The sequence below is a fragment of the Poecilia reticulata genome, linkage group LG16, assembly GCF_000633615.1.
Source record: "Poecilia reticulata strain Guanapo linkage group LG16, Guppy_female_1.0+MT, whole genome shotgun sequence".
In the NCBI taxonomy this organism is placed as follows: Eukaryota; Metazoa; Chordata; class Actinopteri; order Cyprinodontiformes; family Poeciliidae; genus Poecilia; species Poecilia reticulata.
Window position 1 is genome coordinate 13,460,859 of NC_024346.1, and position 13,927 is coordinate 13,474,785.

Sequence of the window (13,927 nt, forward strand, 5' to 3'; positions counted from 1 at the left end):
TGATTGTCATATTGCAGCCCTTTAATAATGCAACATATTGTGCAGCTCTAGTTCTTTTAAATGTTGTGCCTCTCAAGACCAAAGCGAATAAAAAATCACAGCAGGACGATACCAAAGGAGGAGGTAAAATGTAACTTGAATCTGAGTTAAAAAGAATTAAGGTAGTCCATTTCTAAACCAATACTGACAATATTGCTTGAATAAATTTGGATAAATCACAGTTTGAGTCCTTTAAGCGCGCTGCATGTGTTGAACCTCTTAAATGTTTTTTTATTATTATTATTATTATTATTGCAATGCACAACAGTACAACATGCACTGCTTTCCATCATTTGCCAACAAATTTAATGTCTCTGAGCATACGCCGATTGTTTCAAGACCCCACATTGGAGATCATCACTACCACTTTATGGTTTCATGCAAATTTCAGATCACACCCACTCACCTTTTTGCCCTGTTGCAGGGTTCGCCTTTCCAGAATGGGCCTACAAGCCAGAGTCGAGCCCCGGGTCCAGGCAGATCCAGTTGTGGCACTTCATCCTGGAGCTGCTCAGGAAAGAGGAGTATCATGATGTTATCGCGTGGCAAGGCGACTACGGGGAGTTCGTCATCAAGGACCCGGACGAGGTGGCCCGGCTGTGGGGGGCGAGGAAGTGTAAACCACAGATGAACTACGACAAGCTCAGCAGGGCACTGAGGTAGGCTGACAGTTTGGCTGACTGAGGGTGATTGTTTGTGAGAGTGATTCCATCACTGCTTCATCTGCTAATTCAGACAATCTCATAAACCTCACAAGCTTCAGCAGAGAAAACTCCATCAAGACGCAAAACTGTCTTGACGGAGTTTTATCACTGTATTTGTTCTTTGAATAAGGAAAACCAAAAGCACCTGGATTTAGATTTATCAAAGTATACAAGGTTAAGGGTATGAACTATCCTGAATTTATTCACAAATGAGTAAACATGTTGGTAAGACTCTCTGTGAATGTCTGTTTTAAACCTTGTTTTACATATTATCGCACCTGACAGTCCCCTAGATGTTTGATTAGGACCAAAATTGCAGAATTTGTTACATTGTTACACTTTCACCTGGTGTGGTTCGATTTCACACTGCAATGTGTCAAATGATCCAGACCCTCTGAATTACATGTTCACCCCCTCACCTGTGGTGGTGCTGCACCAAGAACCACTGAAGGAAACAACACAGAAACCTCAAAAGAAGACGTGAAGTAGCGTAGAAATTTAACAGTTGTAGGATTTCTTTTGGCAAAAGAAATCCTACAAAAGTCCATGAGCCATTTCTCCTGCTAGCGCTAGACTCACACACTTCGTTTGGTTGCATTTACCCAAAATGCCTTGCGCTATAGTCTGCTTCCTGCTTTTGGAGCAGTCTCTGGTTTGCTTGGTGTTCACATATGCATTCGAACTGTGCCAGAGTTCACTTTAATCGAAACAAGTCCAAAGTTTGTAGGCGGAGCAGATTTTGCTTTTTTGTTCCACATCAGAGTTTGATTAGCATTCACACCTCCCCAAATAAACTGAGTGTTCTAAGCAACTTTCTCTGTTTTAATCGAACAGAGAATTTGACTAGAAAGTTCGGTTCCAGTGCGAGAGAGCCTGTAACTGTGATGGACATGAAGACAATGGTGAGCATTCATCTCAGGCTAGATGCAAAAGAAATAATCTTATTGGTTTGATGGGATAAATTTAGCCGCAGTTATTCTCCAGTTAGAGTTACAGCAGTAACCCAATTGCCCAATAAGACCTTTACACCTTTTGGTTCAGGTTTTATCCATGGACACCTACTCTGCCAAGTACATTAGTGTATTACAGGGATGTCCTCAGTTAGAAGCTCACAGAGCAGCTTTTTTAGATGTTCATAGTGCTAAAAGCTTCCAGTATGAGGAAATCCTGAGTCAAAACCTCATGGTATTTTACACAAAATTTGTCAAATCTTTAACCTGATCTGGGATTTTTAAAGAAAACAATTATTTCCATTGCTGCTTAAGCTGAAATATTGAAGTTGGAATATCTGTTTAGTGTATTTGCATTTAGACTTTGACAAAAGGAGAATAAGTATTCTCTAAATTCACTGTTCTGGTTTCTGTATGTTCACAGTTTTGTCCGTTCATGTTCGTTTGAATCTAAGAGCAACTCCATCAACCTGAGGAACTCCTGTGGTCTGATCCCGTCTCATTCACTCCTTCTTTAGTTTCCGACTCGTTGTGTCTTTAAAAGACAGCCGAGATTAGGTTAAGCACTTTAAAGAAAGCCACATAAGGGAGGGAAATGCACTGGATTGCTCCATAGCACAGCTTAAAAATGCTTGTTTACTGGTGAGATTAGGACAACGTCCGTTACAGACGGGGTCCCACGAGGACAGCCGGCATTAAAAGAGGCCGCTTATGTTTGTCCACATTTAACGGCACAATTATCGAGACCAGCAATCTGGATTTAGCCTCCCAGATTTAGATAGAAAGGAATACTTGCTGTCTGGCTTTGTATTTATAGCTTGTCCATCCGTTTGGAGCTGGAGTAGATTTGAAGCTTAGGCCTCGGTAAGTGCTTATATATAGCGGGTCTTAGTGCCATCTGATGGACCAGCCTTGGAGGCTAATTGGCAGCTAGTCCTTCCTGCAGTCTCGTCCTCAGATTTCCCCTGGTTTGTCCTTGTTGGACACCATGTATGATGTGGTGTCACTTCAGGATTAGAGCAAGAAGATCAGCGAGCAAGATGCTGCACCCTCGACCAACATGAGGGCAGTGTTCGTCAGGGTACTGGGAGACGGTAATTAATTGCTAATTTCTGATTACTTTCACAAGAAAATAATCCAGTTAGTTTGCTGATTAATAATCTTCAATAGTAATTAGTTACTTTAATAATCATTTACTTACTTAAAAACAATGCACAACCTGAATATCTATAAAGCAACAAACCTTTCAATGTAATTGTATTCTTCTTTACATCAAACTCCTCCCCTCGCTCCAAATTACTAATGGTGACGTCTTTTAATAGATGAAGTGCAGAGAGGAGTAATAATAAATTTTAAAAATCTATTTTATCCTATTTAGCAGGAGAGGGACAGTTGGAGGTTTGCCCTGTGGAATTAGATCCGGTATCCACAGCGGTCATGTCAGAGGGGGGATCCGGAGGTTTCTACGGCTTGCTAGGTCCTTTTTCAGATTTGAAGTGGAGGTTTTCACTGGATACGTTTTCTTCCCACGCATGAAATGTTTTTGTCACCGAGTTAAATTAATGTCAGTTTTAAACGCTGCATGGACTCCCCGAGATGCTCACAAACAAAATTCTTGTTTTTTACAACTGTAATCCCTTACTTTACTTGATACTTAAAAATAAAAATCGGATTACAGTAACACGTACTGCCCATCATTGCATGCCTGATTTGAATCCAGCGCTGCCCTCACATCAAGAATATGCAGAAATGGATCCTCTCAAGACATCAAGATGACTAAAGATTGATGAACTTATAAGAGGAGCACAGAATCACACATGCACAATAACCGTCCCCATATGGAGCGAAGCGCTGGAGACCAGGCCTCACTGTGCCCCTCATATGGAGAAAACCTGCAGTCTGCTAATAATGGAGCCCACAGTCAGCATGTGGCAGCGAGCCGACACACTTGAAAAGGCCTGCTTGTTTTGAAGTGTTCCTTTTATCACTTAGCTTTTGTAATTATTATTTTTACCCTGGTGTTTCTATTCTTTTCTGCCTGCCGCGCACATGGTGGAAATTCCCTTAATCAGGACGCCTTCATTGTGTGTGGACATGTGCGTATGTGCCGGCTTTCCGCTGAGGGGACGCGGCCTCGGCCCATGCGTCATCCTGGCCTCCTGCTCCCACGGCTGCTGTGAAATTCCCGCTCCTGTTGAGAGGATTACACTCAAACTGTGCGAGTGTGTGTTTGTGTACAGGAACGTGTTTGTGGAAGCGGCGGATGTTGAGAAGTTAAATGTCGATTTTCAGCTTTTGTTTGTGAATTAAAGTGATTACAGAGCCTTACAGAGGTATTCTGTCATATCCCCCCAAATTTTTCATATTTTTTCACCTGACAGCCGCAAACCCCAGTAGATTTAATTGGGATTTTATGTGATAGATCCAAACAAAGTATTAGCATTTACAAATAAAAATCTTCTGTTGCCATGTCAAGTGTTTCTCCCACCTGAGCAGCTGAATGCTGCAGCTCCTCCAGGGTTACAGTGAACCTCTGGATTGTTTCTCAAACTAATGTCGTCCTTGCCTGGTTTGTTGGTTCAGGTTAGTCGGCCTTGTAGTTCTTTACAATATTTTCAGACGATGGATCTGAACGGAACTTTGTGAGGTGTTCAACACTTGGGAATTTGTTTTATGATCCAGACGTGTTTCAGATTTCTCCTTGACTTTCTCCCTGACCTCCCTGCTCTGTTCCCTGGTTTTCATGATGCTGTTTGTTCACTTATGTTCTCTAATAAACCTCTGACGCCTTTGTATCGCTGGATAAAGATCTTGGTTTATAGCTGGATTTACCGGGAATAAATTATATAGTGAGAGGCTCAATTTTTTATTTTTTTTTTTGTAGCAAATGGGGCATGCAGCACTTCCAAATTTTATTTGTAAAGCAAATTTTATAAAATGTGTTCTTTTATTGTTCCATTTTTACGTCCTGCATGCAGTACATTACACACTCCCAGGTCAATTTCAGGAATTTTAAGAAAGTTTAAGTATACAGCCCTAAAATACATTTAATTTAGTTTTTATGGGACAAAATGTTTAAAGGTTTAGTGACATTGCTGTCCTGTTGTGATGCAGAAAGTCAGATTTATTATTATGCTTTCCTGAATAGGCTAGGATAGGTCTATGGACAAAACACATTCATTAATTTTTTTTCCCACAAATAAATTTTTTGATAATGACTTTTTAGTCTGGTCAGTTCTATCTAATTTCAGCTCTTTATAGAATGAGCAGTTTTAGGGCGTTGTCACTTTAAATCCAAATAAGCTGCTGCTGGTCACATCGGCCACAATTTACATTCGCACGTGAAAATAGCTGCAAACAGATGCTCAATCATACAACCATATGTCTTTGAAAAGCAGAAGTGAGGCCCCCTGCACAACCAACAAGAATTAAGCAAGTGGTTTCTGGATGGTAAGTCAACAACAAAATAATTGTCTTTTCCAGCAGCCATTTTACAACGCATACAGCGGAAAAACCAGGTGACCAAATGTGCTGGAGCTCAACTCAGGTTGCTAGGTAATGGCGCAGCGCTCATCGATTGTGACTTAACAATCAAGATTTTTATGAAGCGGCTTGTTTTCCAGACACAAAAAACATTAACTTGTTGCCGAGAACCGTCCGGGTGGTTTTTCTTAAGTGCCTGGACTGTTTTCAGAAGTAGTTGAGATCCAATTGGAAGCATAAAAACGTGGAAAATTGGAATTCCACATAATGGGTCCCCTTTAAAGCAGTCATGAGGTTCCTTTTTTTTTTTCTTTTTTTTTTTGGCTCCAGAGCCACATAAAAACACCTCCAGTCTTCTTCACTTCCAACCTTTAAGATTTCTGAGAGTTTAAATCCATAGCTGTTAAGTTTTATCTGTGGTTACTTGAAGGAAATGAGAAATAAAAAAAAAGCCTAAACCTGCTTGTTTCACTGCTCACTTCTTGCACCACTTTGTGCTCTCGTGAAACGGAACGACTGCGATGAGCCAAGCAGGGTGGAGGCAAATGAAACCTGTTACCAATCAGGCATCGCAGAGTGCTGCCCTAATGAGTGTAATCACGCTAAGAGGTCCCAGCTCCCTTAGACCCCCAGACCTCCGTGTCGGGCCAGTCATCAGCCACCGTTTGCTCGGTGGTCAGAGGTCACGGCGACTGCCACGCACAGCTGGTAAAGATTACCAACACAGCTCATGCCCTCATTCGTGTACACAAACGCACCATTGTACAGACTGTTGCCCAAGAAGGCTTTCCTTACACACAATCGGTTCTTTCCCAGCATTTATTTAATTGATGGGCCACCACTCGAGAATTTCACGATGCGTTACACAAATGCATTTTTAAGCTGCACATTTAGTCCCAACCCGAGTGACCACATTTACAAAACCTGTTGCAGGAAATGCAGCTGCATCTGCACCCTGTTATCCGCCACGCTGGCAGGGTCTGTTTATGGGTCAGAGGTTGTCTGTTTACAGCCGTGCATTCAGTGGAAGCACCTAGCGCCGGGGAGAAACTGCAGGGACAGAACCACTGCATGCATTGTTTAACAATTGTCTCTATCTGCAGCATGTATGCATTCAACTTACATGAGTTCTGTGTGTTTGTCTTTGTCCTCAGTTGAATGGGGTCTCTGTTTTCTGCTCTGCTCTACTACATCTCTGTGCCCACAGAGCGTGTGACCGGGCCAATCAGAGACTGACCAGATCCTTTTCTTCAAAATAAACACATTCACATCGATGTAAATGCATCAAAAGTATTTATATCATTGCACGCATTCGTACAGAGCATGCAACATCTTCACAAGTCACACCCCCAGCCCACATGCTCGCACAAACACATTTAATTTCCTTTTCCATTCAGTAAACACCGTTACAAGAAGGGCTTTGACGTGTGCGACTTGTTCACACAAACACACACCTGAGTATGAGCAGCTGGTGTGTGTGCATATGTGTTGAGGTAGATCTGGCTGGGATGCGAGTGTTTGTAACAGCCGACGCTGACGAAAGAGGCAGAAAATAAACACGGGACGCATGGGGAGTATTGTAATCCTAACTTCCTGTCACAGTCAGCCCCTATTTACAGCCCAACAATGGGCAAGGCACAGCCTGTCCACGCGCACGCAGAGCGGGGCTGCCACTGCTCGCTTTTAGAGGAGGACATTGGTGTTTGTGTGTGTGGAGTGATACTGAAAAAGAGCTCATCAGAACATCAAATTACAGGATGTTAAACACAGTTCATCTATAAAAGGCTTTTTTTTTTTTTACTTGACAATCTAACTTTGATGTTCAAGAACATTTTGAGCTCTAACTTTGTCATTTGCTGACATTGTGGGGTTTTTTAGTACCGAGGGTTATGCTGCACTCCAGCCATCCTGTTGACGATTACCCCGCACTGATCTTACCTCTTTTTGAAAATGCTATCAGTATAGTTTTTATCTCTATTGGAGAGTTATTCTAATTATCAGGCCACTGGTGATAATCAATGGTAAATACTGAAATATCAGTAGTCATATGCCTGTTTTCTTCTTTCCTCTCTTTCTTATCTGTGCTTCCATCACTCTGCGAGCGTTTTGGGCAACATCATTAGTATCCAGTGTGAACATCTGTTGCCGTATGACTGTCCAACTGGCTGAATATTATTACATTAGGGTGAAAAATGCAGGTTCATGACATATTTAATATATCAGATAACAATTATTGTGCCCCAGTCAGTCCTTTGTGCTATATAGCACACAATGACACTACAATATATGGTTCAGCCCTACTATAAACCAAAGTACATGATTTGCTCTTCCCACAATCCATTAGTTGCATCAAATATTTCTTATTTTAGATCTTTAAAGTTAAAATTTTGTAAAACTTTAAAGGTGCTGGTCAGATTGTTCCGGAGAATCAACCAAACTCAGTTTAGTGCGACCTTTACCTTCCATGATTGGGGTTTTTGTAATTGTTTTGCAGTTTGGTTGTAAATCTTTTTGTGATCAGATCACAACAAACTTCTATCCGTCCATCTGTACATGACTGTGGTGACATCACAGAAGGCATAGAGCAGCTCAGAGTGTGCATTGCAATTTTCTTGAAAAATAATTTTAACGCTTCAAACCACAGCCTTGGTTAACCCAGTTACGTAGCTGGAAACTTAACAGCCGACTTATCAAAATTGTTACCCTGTTAGGTCTTATTTTAGACAGACTCACTGAGACACAACATAATAACAACGAGTATCTGAAAATACTGTCAGTAATGTTTGTAAAGCCTAACTTTAGTTTCCCTCTTAGTTATTAACACCCATAAATTTTGAGTTCTTAAGTTGTTCCTATATGTATAGTTGTGTATTTTTCTGTCAGGAAATGGAGAGAGTCTGTTTTTCTTTTTAAATATAACTAATGCGTGGTTTGAAGTGTCGATGTCCTTGCATTGCACTGCTGCTTATCTCTGCTTTGATCATCAGATTTTGGACATAATTGCAGCCTTACGCCTACAATCAATCACACGCTCCTTTGTTTCCTTGGATCTTGTCAGGGTCACCGTTTCAGTTGAGCACAGAGTGGAATAAAGATGAATGCAGATAAATCTGAGGGGTCACTGATGTGTGTTTCTGAATGATATGGCGCAGTGTGAGTTAGAGGTGCAAGTGTCTCTTTGTGCATACAGGGCAAGTTTGGTGGGCAGCTAAACACAGGCACTCAAAGAATCCCTTTCTTCTCTTTTGAAGTGAGTTCAAATGCTCTTCAAAGACCGTCTGCCCGTATGACGGCGCAGGAGTCGGTGGGTGGGGGTGGATCACCACGTGCTCCAGACTCACCACCAGTTGCTGCTAAGTTGTTGGCAGTTTCCAACTTTGGATCTCGGTATTTTCTTGCTTCACGGATCCATTCATCTTTAGTGCACAAAGGTTTCACCTTCAATTCAAGTTCATTTTCCATATTTTATGAAACAACAAAGTGTTTTATCCCCTAATTTGAATATATATCCATTATAAAAACGGGTTTTATTTGTTTTTGTTTTAAATGTCCCAGATTCAGGTTTTTGTATCAGGAAATAGTAGAAACATGACAGACTTTGTATTAGATTGTTCACTAGTTAAAGAAGTGGTACTGTTTGATTCTATTAGCTCTGACTTATAATTTTAGTTGCAATAAGTCAGATTTTTAGAGTTGTTGCATCTCGATCATTAACAGTCATCTTTGAGAATATTTACATCTAGATAACTGAACTTAAATTGTAGTTAAGGGCTCCCAGTTAGGGAGGTTTACATTGTTTCAAACAAATATTTTATTATATTCTATTTATTTATACTCTTTTCAGTGAGCCAGTTTGGCTACAAAGCTGGAAAATTGAATGCGGTAGGACCTCACAATTCAATTCGATTATGATTCTCTTTGGGTCACAATTCGGTTCGATTTAGATTCAGTTCTGATTTAAATATTTCAATACCAATTTAATAAGTATTATAGAAGTAATTAATGAATTGTCTATTTTTTTCTCTGTTTACTGTTTACAGTGTATATAAACATCTTTGAGCAGGAAAATGGCAAAATTACACTTGTGCTAAGTTTGGAGTACAGAAGTTAAAACATGACAGTAGTGTGTTAAAACTGAAGTAAAATGTATCTAAATGTAAATAATTCTCCTTGTGGAAACTGAGATAATTCACATGTTTGAATATTTTTTAGCCGTATTGGAACAATATTTTGACCATCACTCCTCACCAGTAGGTGGCGGTAATGCAACTACCAATAAACTTGAGAAGATGATCATAGGGTCTTCTACAAACACCCTATGATAGTTGCAAAGCATAGATGAATAAATATTTTTTACCCACCCTTGAATCTGGAGTATTCCAACTGAGAATGAGTCCCTGTAACTTTTCTGACTTTCTGTCCAGTCTGGATTGGTACCGGACCCTCAGACGGTCAGCAGCGCAGCTTGTTGACTTTTCAGTAATCAACTAATTTGGCCACACTCCTGTTCTGATTTTAATTCTTAGTGATTTCCTGCCTGCTTCTCCGTCTCCTTTCCTCCCTTTGCTCCCGATCACCTCACCCTCCCTCCCTCCCTGCTCTCCAGACCCTTGTGAGTGTCTCCCCTAGAGCAGAAATTACATGCTCCTTTGTGCCTGGCGTAAACAATGTTTTCAACAGTGCAGGCCTGTCCTGTCTCTCGCTGTCCCTCCCTCACTCACCCATCGCCTCAGGGGGGATCAGTGGAGATAGTTGGAGAAGAAAGTGGAAGACAGGGGGTATCAGTGAGGGAGAAATGAAGAAGAGAGGGGAGGGTGAAGAGGACAAGTGAAAAAGAGCAACAGCTTGTTCCCAGAGCAAGAAAATTGGTAGAAAAAGTCTGGTAATAGGCATGATAAGAGGGGGGAAGAAGGCAACAGGAAAAACAGACACACACCGCCATGTAGTTAACTAAGGCTGAGTTTAAATGATAGTCAGCGGGCTTTGATTAACCAAACAATAACTACATACCTTCAAGAAACCCCTCTTTACCAGGCCTCATTATCTAACTCATGCTAGAAAACACATGCTGAAAGAAAATTAAAATGTGTGTGTGTAAAAATTAGGAGGCATGCAGCGTCCTGGCTTGTTCTCTACCTGTCTCTGTGTTGCTCCTGCTGCCCTTAGACGGTGTGTGGCTGCCAGGGTTCTGGAGGTTACATAAAAGTGGATGTGGATCTGGATAAGAAAGGAAAGAGACGTTACATAAAGAGCTGTAGCTGGACAAAGGTTAATAAAAATGGAGCCTTGTAGTGTAGGGAGGAACCATGGGGGAGAGAGAAAGCTCAGGGGGAGAAATGGAGAGAATGGCCATTACATAAACAGATAAAGATGGGTTGAATTATTGGTGGATTTGCTTTGCTGTTACATAAAATGAAAATCTAGCAAAATGATAACAAAATGTCCCGTCTGGTGTGTGGCACCGCACTGACACGATTTGAACCCTCTTTTACATAAAACCAACAAATAAATATGGGAATCTCATAGCATGTTATTTTAGATTAAGGGTTCCACAGATTTATGGCAATAACACAACAATTTGTAATACTTTCATTTAAAACTGAAAATAAGCTGGCATAATAAATAATTTAAGATGCAAGTTCATGTCTTTGCTTCTGTAAAACTTTGACCTGCTAATATCATTGTTGGTGTATTTATGATTTCTCTTTTTGAAATCATAACTGGCTAAGAGATGACACAGGTTTTTCAGTTAGTTTGGGTTTTTTTTTGACACAGTTTAGTGTCAAAGCAAACCAAATCAACTGAAAATGTAGCAAATGTTGCAATTTTGGCCCCTAATCAAACGACCGAACTGTCTGGTGTGGAAACACCCCTAAGCACCCCGTCCACCTGTAAAATCTTCATTCAGTCTGTCCTGTCCTAATAATCCACTACCTATTGGCTGGGATGGTGATGCCGCTCACACCAGCCTCTGATCTTTTTAATTATTTGCTTTTCCTTACACACAGCATCACTGTGCTGCTCCACGGCTCATCTGTCTGTTTTCTCTCATCTCGTTTACCCTCCCCTCTCCTCCTCTGTCCTCCTTTTTCTGGGTCTGCTTTGTGCAAATGTCATACAACACTCTGTAATATCTGTCGTGCCAGCGGTGAGGGGTGCATGAAAGACTCGTGCCTTATTAAAGTGTGGGCTAGTGCGTGCAGGCACATCTGTCACAGCCTCCATGATTTCGATGAAATGATTGATGCAACACGACGCCTGAGTCTTGAATTAAATAGTGCAAATGTGTTTCGGTTTTGCTCTTTTCCAGATACTACTACAACAAGAGGATCCTTCATAAGACCAAAGGCAAGAGGTTCACCTATAAGTTCAACTTCAACAAACTGGTTTTGGTCAACTACCCATTTTTCGATGTGGGTTCCAGTGGTAAGTAGGGGTGTAGTGATCCAATAATTTCACAATACGATATGACATACAATATTCTGGTCATGATACGATATGTATTACAATATTTGTTGAGCGATGCAATTCAATACGATTCAGTGCATTTTTACGATTTTATGAAATATTTTAGAAGGACAGAGTGATTTTAGTGACATTTTGTGTTCCATAGACTTGAATTTAGTTAACTGAAAACGGATTAAAAGCACCAACTACACAATACCTGTTTAGAAACTCTGATTGGACAGTCTAACAGTCTGCAGCTGGACAAAATGAATCAAAGATGCAGTGAGAGAATTAATTTCTGTCATTTAATTCATGTGGATTTGACATAAAACTCAAAAGTTTAAACGGTAATCCAGGAGCAGAGTGGGGAGATTATCAGGCTCTGTAGACTCTCAATATGCAAATGATTGCATTTATATTTTTTCTTTTGGACACTGTGGCTGCATTTTGGACAGGGGCGGGGTGGCAGGGGTGGCTGTTGCCACCCCAAACGAGAGCCTTGCCACCCCTGTTGCCACCCCAGCTGGCGACAATGAATTCAATAAATAGTTATGGCAAATCGGACATTAAGCGCATGAAACTCTTTTATCCCCGACAACATTGAATGCAACACAATGTAACCTGACACCCAATGCCAAGTAACGGGAAGTGCGAGAGAAGGACAGAGCGCGAGGCAGCAGCATTGATAGATGTATATGTTACGTGATTTATCGTAAGTCACACATGCGCCATTGCTGTACATTGAGTCAGAAATATCGGTGGTCAGGAAAATACTACAATCAAGCAAAGAATCAGAACAACGGACGCAATGTTTAGTAGTTAATTCAACCATAGATAATGGTAATAAGGGCTTCAGATTTCACAGGTGAGGAAAACGTTTTAATTTAAAGAAAACATTGAACAAGTGAGCAATGGGTCAGTTATACTAGCCTAACTGTTGTTAGCCTGCTACTGACTTTGATAACCTTAGCATGTGCTGCGCAGTTCGGTGTGTTTTGGTTCCGTTAGCACTAAACAACCCGCCCACCAAGTCATCAGTAGAGCAGCTGTTTAAATCAGCTGATCAACCGCCGCTGTGCTCAGGCGAAAACTTATTAATAATCACAATATAGACATTAAGCCTGACAGCATAATGTAACAGACTGGATGTTCTGTTTTAGTGTTTTTGCTACTTTTTTGTGTGGGAAATGTTTGTTTTTTGGTGATTCCTCTGATCGGTAATCTCTGCTCCATGTGCTCGTTGAGCTGTTGTCTGTCGGTTGCCATGGCAACGGGTCCGCGTAAAGCGACACACTGCAAAGAAAGGCAGAATAAAAGTTGTTGGAGCTATATTTTTTTTATTTCTTTATCCATTTTAATTTTGTTACTTTATTCTTAAATTTCTATTTTTTGTATTATTTACAGAGTTTATTTGTAGGTTGATCATTGATTTTATTTTTTTGTTTTATTATTTTCTTATTTATTTTCTAAATTTAGACAGGAAGTAATGTGGGTCAGTCCACATAGATAAGTGCAGGGGCCTTGTGAAGGACCAGCAGGCATTTGGGTTTGGGGCCGATGGTTTTTAAGAGTTGTAGCATGAGAACAAATGAAAGTTTAATCTCCGTAATTGTTTGGTGAAAGAGGAAAATAAATCACCAAGAACAATCAATAAGTTTGGACATTGAACCTTGTGCCTGTGTCTAGAATCATGACCCCAGTGCCTTAGTAGTGGCTTGGTGGAACTTTTATTGGATGTTTGGCTTTGCGAACAGTCAGAAGTGGTTCTGTTTGGTTCTTCACCTGTTTATCAGCTTTATTGTACCTTTACCTTTTTTGTGGCGCACTGCAGCCGCTGCAATTCCTAAAAACAAGCAACAAAACTGAGCTAATCCCCTGTGTTCTAAAAACATGGTGATATTTATAACAGTTGTCAAACTACAGCTCCTACAGCATATTTAAAATAAAACGATTGACCAATATAAGTAGATATTCGCCCTTTCTTGTATCTTGACAGAACTAACAGAAACTAAACGGTTTATAGATTTATATCATGGAGAATTGATCAAACATCAGTTTTCTAATCTTTATTTTAAGTCATATTTAATAGATATATTGAATAACAAATGATGGCGTTATATTTTTGTGACAGATTTCTCCTTGTCCTGTATTGGGATAAAATGGTTTTCTGGACACAATGCATGTCAATTAGCAGGAGTATGAAAGATGTGAAAATAATTAACTATACTACATTAAGAAATTGTATTTAAGCCTCGGTGCTACATGAAGTTCATTTTGAAACAATGCAAGTTAAAAACAATATTT

The 13,927-nt window shown here is 40.4% G+C and overlaps 1 protein-coding gene across 3 annotated transcripts in view; it reads left to right on the forward strand.

Moving 5' to 3' along the window:
* erfl3 (Ets2 repressor factor like 3) overlaps positions 1-13,927 on the forward strand; it is a 70,964-nt gene that overhangs the window by 49,256 nt on the left and 7,781 nt on the right. For all 3 annotated transcript variants that reach the window (XM_008431317.2, XM_008431318.2, XM_008431319.2), the window contains 2 exons: positions 464-698; positions 11,487-11,602. In XM_008431317.2, the coding sequence (XP_008429539.1) occupies positions 464-698; positions 11,487-11,602 (351 nt within the window). The remainder of the gene's footprint in view (positions 1-463; positions 699-11,486; positions 11,603-13,927) is intronic.